At 33.7% G+C, this 12,259-nt stretch overlaps 1 protein-coding gene across 1 annotated transcript; it reads right to left on the bottom strand.

The window, feature by feature from the left end:
• Nucleotides 1–5,068: 5,068 nt before the first annotated feature.
• Nucleotides 5,069–8,966, bottom strand: LOC114713323 (MADS-box protein EJ2-like). Its single transcript, XM_028897940.1, has 8 exons — nt 8,782–8,966; nt 6,903–6,981; nt 6,393–6,454; nt 6,193–6,292; nt 5,842–5,883; nt 5,620–5,661; nt 5,268–5,413; nt 5,069–5,153 (listed from the first exon to the last, which is right to left on the bottom strand). The coding sequence occupies exons 1-8, from the start codon at nt 8,964–8,966 to the stop codon at nt 5,069–5,071; spliced, it is 741 nt and encodes a 246-aa protein (XP_028753773.1).
• Nucleotides 8,967–12,259: the final 3,293 nt, after the last annotated feature.

Below are 12,259 nucleotides of genomic sequence, written 5' to 3'. Positions count from 1 at the left end.
AATTTAATTAGAGTTATAAACAACTGAACTTCCAACTTTCATTCAAAAAAAAAAGTTTCATATTACTAAATTATAAGTTATTCACAGACAATTATCTGATGTCTATTCCTTAGGTTTGCCATGGGACTAATTAAGCTATTTTAGGAGATTCTTTTTTTCATGTGCTGAGCATGTTTTTTCACGATAAAATAAAATAAAATGTCTAACTTATTACGTATAATCCTGAATCCTCTCTGGTGATCCTCCGTTTAATGCACTCGTTTGTCTTTTATTAGTAGTATCTCTCAACTTCTTAACATCCACGCATTTACATATTGACATCTTAATATATAAATTAAAACTTACATCAAGTCATAAACAATACATCTCCTTTAAAACTTTATGTAAAATCAAAAAAATATAATTCTTCATCTAAATAAGAAGACGCGGGTTGAATACTACTGTTTATAATTTCATATTCTCAATGCTTACTTTTTTAGTTAAAAGGAAAAAAAACATTACTTCTTGTTTATAATATAAATCGCTTCTAAAAGTACGGTTTTGTCCAAATATAGTCATTCTCAGGGTTAATACTGTCAATTTTATCTCTGCATCAAATACTTAAATGTATTTTTTTGTATTTTTTTCCTCTTACACATCCTCATTGAATATAGTAAAGTTGGAAAAAAAAATCAATTTAAGACATATTTAATAAGTTAATTACTACTCCTCTGGTCTTTAATATAAAACCTAATTAAGAAATTAATATCGATCATATATATAAGACATATTTCACATGTTTGTCAATTTTTTTTTTCAAATTAACCATATTAATATTTTTCTAACAATGATCAAATCGGAAAAGGAGTGAGAGAATTAAGAAAAATACTTAGGATATTTTAGAAAGAACATATAATAATAACTAATTTTAAAAAAGATGCTTAGAATGTTTTAGAAAAAGCATATAATAACAAATAATTAAACTAATATCCGTAATTTACTTAAATTAGTTAATTAGATTCTATGTTAAGAATTTAAGAGTATTATTTTATTCTGACAAATTAGTTTAAGTGACTTATAATTAAGTCAGCCGACGCAGCAGAATCGTGATTCCGTAGAAAATCACGGAAAGTCAAATGTCCGGAGGCCCTCCCTCGCCAAATTTATCCAATTTCCTTAGGGACATGACACGATCAACGCAAGGCCTCGTGCAGCTTTCCAGGAAAAACAATGGCGTAATAATTATAATTAAACACACGCACACGCCCACATAAGACATAACCTTCTGATTGCTGTAAGCTTAACCCACTGTTGATAACAAACAGCTAATTATTTTCCCCTGATTTAGCACGTCATTGACTCTAAATAATCATAATTATGAAGAGTACTTTAGTGGTTAATTACAGGGGGCGTGGGCCCCATCCCACAGCCTTGACAAGTTAAGCACAGGGACGAACTTACATAAAAGAAAGCGAGACGGGATTGAAGTGTGTTTCGCTGTTTTAGTGTGTAGGACTTGTCTTTGTGTACTGTTTGGGTGGTTCAGCAACATATGAAATGTTACGGCGAATCATAATGAAAACGCAAAATCAACTACAAGTTACGTATATGAGTTTGGGAGTATTTAGTTGGAATGCAAATCTTAATTTTAAAAATGATTTTGTGATGTACGAAGTATATATGTAATAAGATTTTTACCTCAACTTACATAAAATTATTTTTAAAAGATACTTTTGAAGGTATGCGAACACTCCCTTTAACCCTTGCCCCACCAAAAGCGTCTCTTCACCAATTAGTCACCGGCTTGTTTGATCTTCTAGCATTTCTCACCTATATATGTTCAGTCATTTCTTGAAATTTACTTAACAAGAGATTGACTTTTTATATATTATTATCATTATTATTTATTTATAATTCACACCCCAACAATTATTACAAGTTTTGTTATCTGTCCTAGTGATATTAGACTAGATTATCAAAAGCATCTTTTTTCCCCCCTTTAGCAAATACGAGAGGGGGCCGATTTGATAAAAAAGTGAAGTGGCATAAGTCAATCTTATAATCTAGCAGCATGAAAATTGTCCATGTTAGTGCATGCTCTTTTAGGTGAAAAAAAAAAAAGGTCGGTAAAAGCAGGTTTGCTGTAATTTTAACATCTCCCATCCCCTGTCATTATTATATTACCTCCCCTTCTAATTTTTGTAAATATTAAAAAAAATTAGTTAAATTAAATATTTGTAGTAAATATGTGTTGTTTTTTCTAAAATAAAATATTTGTAGTAAATATGTATTATTTTTTCTAAAATACTTTTGTTAATTATGTACGCTAGGATAAAAATCTCTTAACATATGCAATTATTATGGGTACTACTTTAGAAAAAATAAAGAATATGAGAAACAAGATAGATTAAAGTCTTATATTTAGAATCAAATTAAATCTTTAACTAACTTTTATATTTAAGATAGAGGTAGTATTCGTTATTATATGATAAATGTGCGTTTGATCCTATGCTTTGGGTATAAAATGATGGGAATGGAAAAGGAAATAGGGATTGGGAAAACTCTTTTTCATCAATTCATTAGGTTCGGAGTCTTTTTCGTTGGTCTTTTCCCCCACCTTATCTTGATTGGCCAAATTTGGTATGGAAAGTCATGATAGAAAATGGAAAAGAATGGCATCTTTGCCACCCACCAATTAAATTGGGGAAAAAAAAACCAAGTTCATATGCGAAAAAAAAAGGGTATAAAATGTGGAGGTTTTTTTTTTTGATAACCAAAGAAACATTATTATAAAAATTAAAAAGAAAAAGACAAAGAGGGGAGGTTGATTAATATATTCATAATTTCATATAATTTACTTGAAGATGTTACAGCTTTCGGCTTTAAATGAAGCTTTTTACAGTTAGTAACACGCAGGCGACAGAGATAGCCAATAATTGCGATTCCTGTACAATTTGCAGTCACTAATCTGGAAAAAAAGTCAACACTCATTGTTTCTGATCACTGTTCTTTTTCCATGCCCTTTTCTAGCTAAGCACCACATACACTTAATTAGTTAATTAATTAACCTTAATCTTCATCTTACTTCGAAATCAAAAAATACACGTACGTGCTGCCTATTTATTTCGATTCTACTTCTCTTACTTTTCATATTTATTATCTTGTTCAGTGCAATTCATCTTTTAAATTGTGGGCGATGTGCTAGAGAGGGGAGGCCTTGTTAAATGACAAAAAAATATAATTACCAAGAAATTTTATAATAAGTTAGCAGCGTATAATGACAAATTTTAACGTAAAAAGTTACAAGAAATTCATGTTGCTCTCTTGTTCTTGATATTTTATAGTGATTTTGTCACAGACCAAGAGGTTTCAAAACCACAACTACAAGGCCTGAGGCTTCAAATATGATAAGCTGTAGTTTTATAATGAAAATTAATGTATTCACGATATTACGTAAAGACACATTCATCTTGATTTTTTTATTTCACGATACCCTAACAAATTTAATTTTCAATTTAAATTAAAGTACTACCTCCACTTCTTAATATAAGAGCTAATTGAATACTTTGAGTAGATTAAAAAAATTTGTTAAGTTAGTTATTTATAATAAATATATATTATCTTTTTCAAAATACCTTTACTAATTATGTATATTAATTATAATTATCATTCGATGAAACCTTTGATATGTGTAGCTACTAATTACAATATTTTTTTATGATTTTTATGAAGTTTTAAAATTTAATTCATTCATTCAATTTGACTTCTTTATCTTAAATTATTTTAATTTCACTGTATTATGTAAAATCATTTTGTTAACCATGTTTCATTGTTTATTAAAACTCATACCCATTTTGATAACTTTACAACCAAACTTACTTTTACTCAATCATAATACAAACAACATTTTACCAATCTCACTTTTACAAACTAACTTTTTTAAACTTCAATCCAAACACAATTCAACTTATCCAATTTAGCTTTTACCTAACTTCACTTTTTCAAAAGCTACTTTTCTAATAAGCTAATTTTCCAATCGTTAATCTAAACGGACCTATAAATGAGATCTAAGCCCAACACAAAAGGGGAAGTGGCAAGAGATGTTTTTTTTTTTTGGACCTTTATGCTTGAGATCTTTTATGACTCTTAGTGTTGGACCAACTGGCTTAGGACTTTATATATACATACTGGCTTAGGATTATATATATATATATGTCACTGGCTTAGGACTCACACTGCACACATAAATATCATCTACCTTTGACAGAGCAATTAAAGAAAATTTTGTTCCAGATACTACAACTATTGTGATTGTATATTTTAATTTAATGACTTTTCTAAAAAACAAACCTAGGCCTCCCTCCAATTCATGCCCAAACCAATCCAATTAAACCGTCAATTGTATTAGAGGGAGTTGTGTCTAGCAGATCACAACACGACGAATCAAAATTAAAATTTTTGTTAGGAGATGTGTTAATATTTAGTGTCTAAGAGTGTCTCAAATAAAACTGCTTTTAATAAGAGAATACTTATACTTAAGGGAAAAAAAAACGGTTGGTTATTAACTCTGTCGTAGTGCTGGATTAATGCTAAAATTATTTCCTTACTTTTTTTTTTTGTGTAACTGTGCCCTACTGTTTGTCTCTGCGAGACTGCGACTCGTTTTAACCAGCTAACCACTAACCCAGCGCTAATCCTTTGACCCAAAAAAAAAAAAACAGTGCTAGTCCAAGCCCAAAAAGCTCATATGTGTACACACACATGCGTACATATATTTCCGATTTGTTCTTTATTATTTCCCACATTAGTTCTTCTTGCCAATAATCCTTTGAAGACTTGCACAAAAACATAGAGACATTTCAATCTGGCGTCTGCAAAAATATACATAAGATGAAAGCTTACATACATAAGGGCTTAACCTGAACTAAATTATGAAGAGTCTCCGATACAACTGGGCACACGTAAAAGTTAAAACTTATTCATATTCTACAAATGGTAAATACACAGAGAGGTTCATATTCAAAACAAACCCAGAATTGAGCATCCACACATACATATAAATCCATGAATTGTGGTGGCCATAGCCGTATTAAAGCATCCACCCGGGCACGAATCCATGAACGTTCAATGCTGCTCCTCCAACATTTACATCCTCCCCTCCAACCTGATTATATCTGCTTTGATTCCACAAAACACACAAAATCCTCAGAAACCAAAAGCATGGAATAGCAGAGAGAGCTAGCGTGAGTGAAAAAGGAAAAAGAGAAAAGAAATAAAACTATATATACCCGATTTGCAAATTGGGATTGACTCCCAAAGGCTGGAAAAATGCTTCAGATTGATCAGGAAAACGAGGGTAATGGATCGCTTCAGACCCTCCCGCCCCTTCCCAACCCATTCTTAGAGCAACTTGCGAGTTGCTTTTTTCTTCTAACTGCGTTTCCATGTTTCAACCATATCACATATTTAGGGCATAATTGTACAAAGACCCTTTTGTTCAAAGCAAGATGGGTGATTGTGTTTGTGTGTTTATGCACGGTTTTCGTACTCATTATTGAAACAGACAAGTTGTATAGTGATTATAGTCTCAGCTTTTGAATCGAATAAAGATGTGGTCTTTGCTGAGATTAATGTGTATACCTTACTCCTCAGAGCTCTATTAGTTTCCTCCAGCACTTTCTCCTGCATATGCTTTTAGTCAGTTAGTATAATCCACGACCGATCGAAGACTGTGTGTATATATATATATATGATGTTATATTTAATTTTTATTGCTATTATATCATCTGAGAATGAATGTAGGTGGTAATATATATACTTGATGACATCAGAAACAGTTTTTGGAGAAAATGATATACATACCCGGTTCTGAAGATCAGCAAGCTGGTCAAGCATATACTGAGTCTGGGAAACAAGTAAAGAGTATAAGTCAAATTATATATATCACGTTCAAATTAAAATAAATAATCCATGAACGATGACACCTTGGAGGCATTTGAAAGTACAAATATAAAACAACCCAAGCTACTGCTTTATATTCTTGTGCGCTGTCATGTCAAGGATTAAAACCGCCAAGAGCTTAGCTTACAAGTTTCGTATTCTAAATGTGGGATAAGACTAATTTTGAAATTAACATTTTGATCATAGCTAATCAGACGATACATATATATAGTTGAAATAGAGATCAACGTGCTTATATATGTATATATATACCTTTGTGGACCTGATATTCTTCAGTGCTGCCTCGACTTGATTCTCAAGCTGCTCCAGCTCCTTTGTGTTCATTTGGGCCAGATCTTCCCCAAGAAGGTTCCTTTATATGCATATGTATTTAAAACTTAAAACGTTGACACGTTCTGAATCCAACATTTCATATATTTATACACATATAACCAGAGTCTTTAATTAGTTACCTCTGCGAACGTTGTAGGACTTCGACCCTTGCTTTAAGTCTCAGGTATTCCTGATAGCTACTCTGCTAAATGTCACGTTTGCTATCAGATTCTTTCTTTTCCTTTAAATTCTTGTATATATACTTACTTCACCATCATTGTTTAACGTAAACGCTCTTGCATAAAACATAGTCGTGTTATATTTTAGAATCTGTCGCCAGCGCGCTATATGTTGTATAGACTGGTTCTATATAAAGAATCAACTTTAAACTTATATGCTTAATTATGCATATCTAGGGTTGGTAATAATGCTTATTTGGATAGATGTTTTCGCAAAATAGGAAATTAAGGCATGAGTAACTCTATAAAAGGCTAACTCTAGAAGTTGAAAGTTGAAACTATCGGCGGTTTATTATTGGACTTGTTTTAATATCTTATTAATAATAAATGAGAAACTCCAGGTGCATCTAATAGTCAAAACTCTAAACCTAGTATGAGATAGAGTTGCAGATCAATTTATGGAATTAATGCCTGAGTGTCACTCATTGGCTGGCTGGACTCCAGTGCACCATAGCTGGACTTCTGGTACTTCTCCAGAGTTTTCGTCATGCTGTCACATAGGCCAACAAGCATAGAGTATTATAACAGCATCTTTTACTTCCCAGGGGCAACTTTTAGCTCTTTGGAAGAAAAAAAAATTACAAAAGATCACTAAGCAATAATGGATTTTATAGTTACCGAATACTTACGACGGGTTTTTTTAATAATTAATGTCAAAACTTCAAAAAAAATCAAGAAGTTCGAGAAATTCAGAAATGAAAAAGAACTCATCTAATTATAATTTTTTAAATTAAATAGAACATGCAGAAACAGTTAGCAGAAAAGCATAAAAGTTCATCAAATTAGCTTATTATATACAAATTATAAGTGCCTAGAATTTTCTCTAAAACCATAGCACTCTTAAGAGTCAAATGTCCCTACAAGCGTCTCCCTGATTGAGAAAACTAGGGTAGTAGTAAAACCAGTGAAAGCATCTAGCAAGATGGAATACTGACATCGGCATTCACAAGGAGTCCTTTTGTGTAGCACCCGAGAAAAGTAAAAGAAAACAAATTGGCATGTCTAAGTTCAAACAATCAAATTTATGAAGCCCCAAAAAGACAATACTTGCTAACCCTACAGCATCACAACAACGTTGTGAAAATTAAATTATTTACTTTGCATGTGAAATAAGGTAAACAAAGAAGGTTTCTCATTACACAAAACACAAGAGCGCAGTAAGAAAAATTACTACTGGAAAAACCAAAAGACTAGAAATATATTGTTTTTAATATAATATTGAAAGGTTGAAAATATTATAGTGAGAAAAATCCTCCCAGCTTGTCTTCTCGATAGCCCCAAACAGCTATTCCACAACGGTTTTTAAGGATTTTAAGCTCAATTGCAGCTTTAGAAGTTCACCGGCATTTCTTTTTCTCTCTCCCTCTCAAATCAAGTCTTAAATTGCGATGTACAGTGCAGGTTTCCACATCAAACATCCCATCTCTGCCACCAAATCATAACAGTGGAACCCTGTACTCTTAATGTTAATGTCTGCTCCGGTGGTTTCTAGGGCTAGCTCCTGCTTCTATCTCATGGGTAGAAAAAGATACCCTCCCACATTTCTTCTTGACAAACAATTGCAAGAAATTATTGGAATCTGATATAGAACTCCTTTTTATGGACGACTCAGAAAATTAGAGCTGTCTTTGAAGGAAAGGAGGGAAACGGAAAAGAAAAGAACTTTTTACAAGGTTTCTTATGGCTAAGGAATCTTGCCCTAGCTCAAGGAGGATATTTATGACCCCCGTCTGGAAACAACCCAGCAATATGAATTCTTCCGACAAGGAACTTTGACATGGCAAAACAATTTTTTCCCCTTCTTTGCGGCACTTCTCTTTTATACTTGAGGTGAGAGAATGAAAAATGCTTCAGATCTTCGTATGAAGAGGAGGAAAAAAAAACCACTTTTTTTCATCAGCTTATTGTTCAGGAAAACGAAAACATGAAGAAGTAGAAATACCACTTTTCAGTTTATTACTCTGGAAAACAAACAGTCAGAAGACTGGAAACTTCACTGCAGTTCGCCCTTGATACAGTTTTGGAAAATGATAAAGAAATGGCCAAAAGAAAGAAAAATAAGTGAGAGATCATTTTTGTTTTTGTTTTTTCTTTTTGCTTATGAGATATGAATATATCAGAACCCATAATACAGGCACAGGAAACAAAGCAGAGATCTTGCACAAAACTAATAATGAATACACATAGCGGAAAATGCTTGTTGTTTTAATGGACAGAATAATTAATATTGACGAAACACGCAGATGCATATAAGAAAGATTTGAGGAGGGGGAAGGGGAAATATATATACCTGGAGCCACTGCTGAACTCATAGAGCTTGCCACGATTGGAGAAGATGATGAGGGCAACCTCAGCATCACAGAGGACAGAGAGTTCATAAGCCTTCTTGAGAAGCCCATTTCTTCTCTTAGCGAATGTAACCTGCCTATTGATTTTGTTCTCTATTCTCTTGAGCTCAACTCTGCCTCTTCCCATCTTCTTTCTTTTTCTCTTTCTAGCTCTCTTTCAAAAATACAAACTTTCTCTCTTTCCAGTATTGGTTAAGAGATGAGAGTACTTTCTTAAATGGTCTCAGTGTCTAGGGTACCAAAAGGGTTAAAAACAATAGTGGAGTATAAGAAATAAAAGTGGAAACCCTGAAAAGGCTCCCCTTATTGGTTTAGATTTTGGTCTTCATCTCTGCACCACGCAATGTCACAAATATGTACATGTTTGTTCTCCTTTAAAAAATGTAATAAATTGGGTTCGTACTTTCTTACATTTCTGATTTCTCACAATAATATCTAAGTTGCGTTTGTTTGTTATCTTAATCTATTAAAGATCAAATTGATCATTCTTTGTCCATTGTTTCCCATATATGCAATGATGAAAGTGAACCAGACATAACATCTAAACTTGATTAAATGTACAGTTGTCCGACGTCGGACTCAAGAAATGCATTTAGCAGGCCTTGATTGATTGCTTCATTACAATACTTTGCGCTTACTAATGGAAATGTTTGAGAAGTAACAATTCCTTATATTATCTCAAAATGAATCATCAATATTATATATTATACACAGCATATATTATATATCAGTATAGATGAATCCATACTTGTAAATTTTTCATTCCATTTTCATTCTCCACTAGTTCATATGATGTACTACGGACCACAAAAAGAGGTGGAAAAAAAAGACCTTAAGTTTCTCCCAACCAATGGCTTCAAGCTAGCTTGCTTGTATTATAGCTGGATCACTGAAATGCTTGGGAGATCCATCCATGTGATGATGTAAATTTCATATATAAATGGAAAGTTATATCCATCAATAAGTTGACTGGGTTCTTAGTTGATTTGAACTGGAGTTCCCCTGATGACTCATCCTCCTATAACTGACGACTGTGTTGCCATATTTGCCATGGAATCTATTTTGATTCCTATATTAGCATGAAAGAGTACATCCCTGTGAGGTCGCTGGAGGAAGAAATGGTTTAATTTGGACAAAGTCCAAGAAGGCAACTAACTCTAGCACCTGATTAGTTATCTGATACAGTCGTTTAGTTAATACCTCGTCCCATGTATAACAGACTAAGTGCTTAGTGACATGAGGGGAAACAAGTTTCAAAACACAAGTTGATTCAGAATCTTGTTCACCCTCTCATAAATGCTTGGGAGATAACTTTAGTTAAGAACATTTTTATGAGTTCAAAAGAACACATTAAAAAGAGAATTTTTGGCGCACTTCTTATTAGTCCATAATAATTCAATTAGTATGATATCGTCAAGTTGTTAAACTCGAGTTTTTCTTCCCACATCGTAAAAAATCCGAATAAGTTCATTTCTCTCGTGTGGGTCGTTCGTTATGGTTCTGAATAGCTCAACATTTACAGCTCAGCTGCTATCTATATATGTGTTGAGGCGTGCTACTGAAAGAATGACGATTTGTTTAATTATGCGAGTGACGTTAGGTTATTAACGTAAGACGCAGTACAAGTCGTGCGTTGGCTATTAATGGAACGTTATTGACGAACTTATCACTGTAGATTACGGAAATGAAAACACATTAACCAGTTTATTAAAATCTTGTGAGTTAGAAATGAAACGAAAATGATGAAGCTAGAGACAGTTGGATTGTGGGGAAACGAGAGACAATAAGAAAACCAACGGTTCAAACAGTTAATTTGATAAAGAAAGAGTGGGGGTATTGTCTGAGACTGCAAGAAAGAGTTGAGTCAGAGTTCAGGGCTAGGTGTCGACTTACGAGTGGCCTAGATTTCATCCTCTTGATGGTGCTTCGAATTCCACGTAGTATATTGGTTTATTTCTCTGTGGATGAAAATGGGTATATATACACACACAGATGATATATATATTCGATCAGAGAAATTAAATGAAAGTAGACTCAGAGGCCGAAGGCGGCAACAAAACAAGAAGAGAAAATATCTGCTTCTGTATTTAGTGTGGCTGTTTTGGTACAATGGATCCTCCTCAATCTTCCTCTCTAGCATCTCTGTCTCCCTTCTCTTTCCCATTTCCCTTCCATCATTGGATCAATATACCAATAACGTTGTAAAGAGGGTAGAGAAACCTATGGAGAGGATGAGTGGATGTCACTGACAAGGTGGGGGCCACGTTTTCATTCATAAAAGCACCCCCTTCCCATCACCTTCCCCAACACTACTAACCATTATCACTTAATCTTTAATTTGCTTATAAATCTGATCTCATTTCATTTTTGTTATCTCTAGTTAATACATATTATATAGTCTATATTAGTGAGATTGAACCCACTAGCTCTAACTTCGAGAAAACTTTCATTTCAATAAGTTGTTTGAGTTTATCTCCATGTTCTGAATGAATAAAACAAGAGATACGTAAGACAATAAGCAGCAAAAACGAATCTCCATGGAAGGGCAGTAATAAAAGTTTGTTAGGAGAAGTGGGTGTGGGGGGGTGGGCCAACTTGATGTGGCTGCATGGAATAGACGCTTCATCAAGTAGCCACAGTCGTGGGGCCTCGATGCGACCTCCACTTTGAATTTTTCCACACACCCCATCTTTATTTTTGCATATCTCTCCTCATATCAGATACAAGACACAGAGGCTCATATTTAAAAGTATGGATGACACGTAGATTCTGAACTAGCTCCGTAAAGAAGTGTATGTGGCGCTGGTTGGCTTGACTCTCTTGTCCAAATTATTAAGGTTTTAAAAAGAGAGATAATACACACACACATATATGCTTCTTCTTCATCTTCATCTTCTTCTGCTTCTGGCATACAAAGGTTCAAGTGATTGTCCCTATTCTCAGTAGCCCACGTGATTCTCCTCTCTTCCCTCTTCATCACATCACTTCTCATCTATCCAATCCACTGTTCCTCCTTCCACGTCTACATTTAATAAACTGAACTTCATCTATTTGTTTTTCTTTTCTCTCTCAATAATAATAACATGATTTGTATGCTACTTAATATAGTAAATGATGAAAGCAAGTTGGCCATTGTGCATATATAGTTAATAGAACTCAGGGGCTTCAACTCATCAGTTTTCATATGTTTCTGCTGCTGGTATGCTATTTACTGAATGAATATTAGAATGGGAGAAAGATATAGGACAAAGTTTGAGCTTGGGTGTGTCGGCTTCAATAATGCATTTGTGGAAACAAAGCTACGTGCAGTTTCAAAACGCCATCATCATCATCAACAGGATTGTCAAGATGGCCCTTCTTGAAACACAACCACATGAACAAACAGTTCCCTTTAATTTCTGGACCATTAAATGAGCCCCA

The sequence above is a fragment of the Neltuma alba genome, unplaced genomic scaffold (assembly GCF_004799145.2).
Source record: "Neltuma alba isolate B1F8T4 unplaced genomic scaffold, ASM479914v2 tig00011422_pilon, whole genome shotgun sequence".
NCBI lineage: Eukaryota > Viridiplantae > Streptophyta > Magnoliopsida > Fabales > Fabaceae > Neltuma > Neltuma alba.
The sequence above is the reverse complement of the archived record's forward strand: the minus strand, read 5'-3'. Positions and strand labels throughout refer to the sequence as shown.

Bases quoted from the DNA above. Each gene is read 5' to 3' on its own strand.
- LOC114713323 (XM_028897940.1), bottom strand. From the start codon at position 8,966: ATGGGAAGAGGCAGAGTTGAGCTCAAGAGAATAGAGAACAAAATCAAT. The intron at 6,982-8,781 runs GTATATATATTT...CCTATGTGACAG, and splicing joins GAGTTCAGCAGTGGCTCCAG to CATGACGAAAACTCTGGAGA. The intron at 5,662-5,841 runs GTATGTATATCA...AAGCATATGCAG, and splicing joins TTGCTGATCTTCAGAACCGG to GAGAAAGTGCTGGAGGAAAC.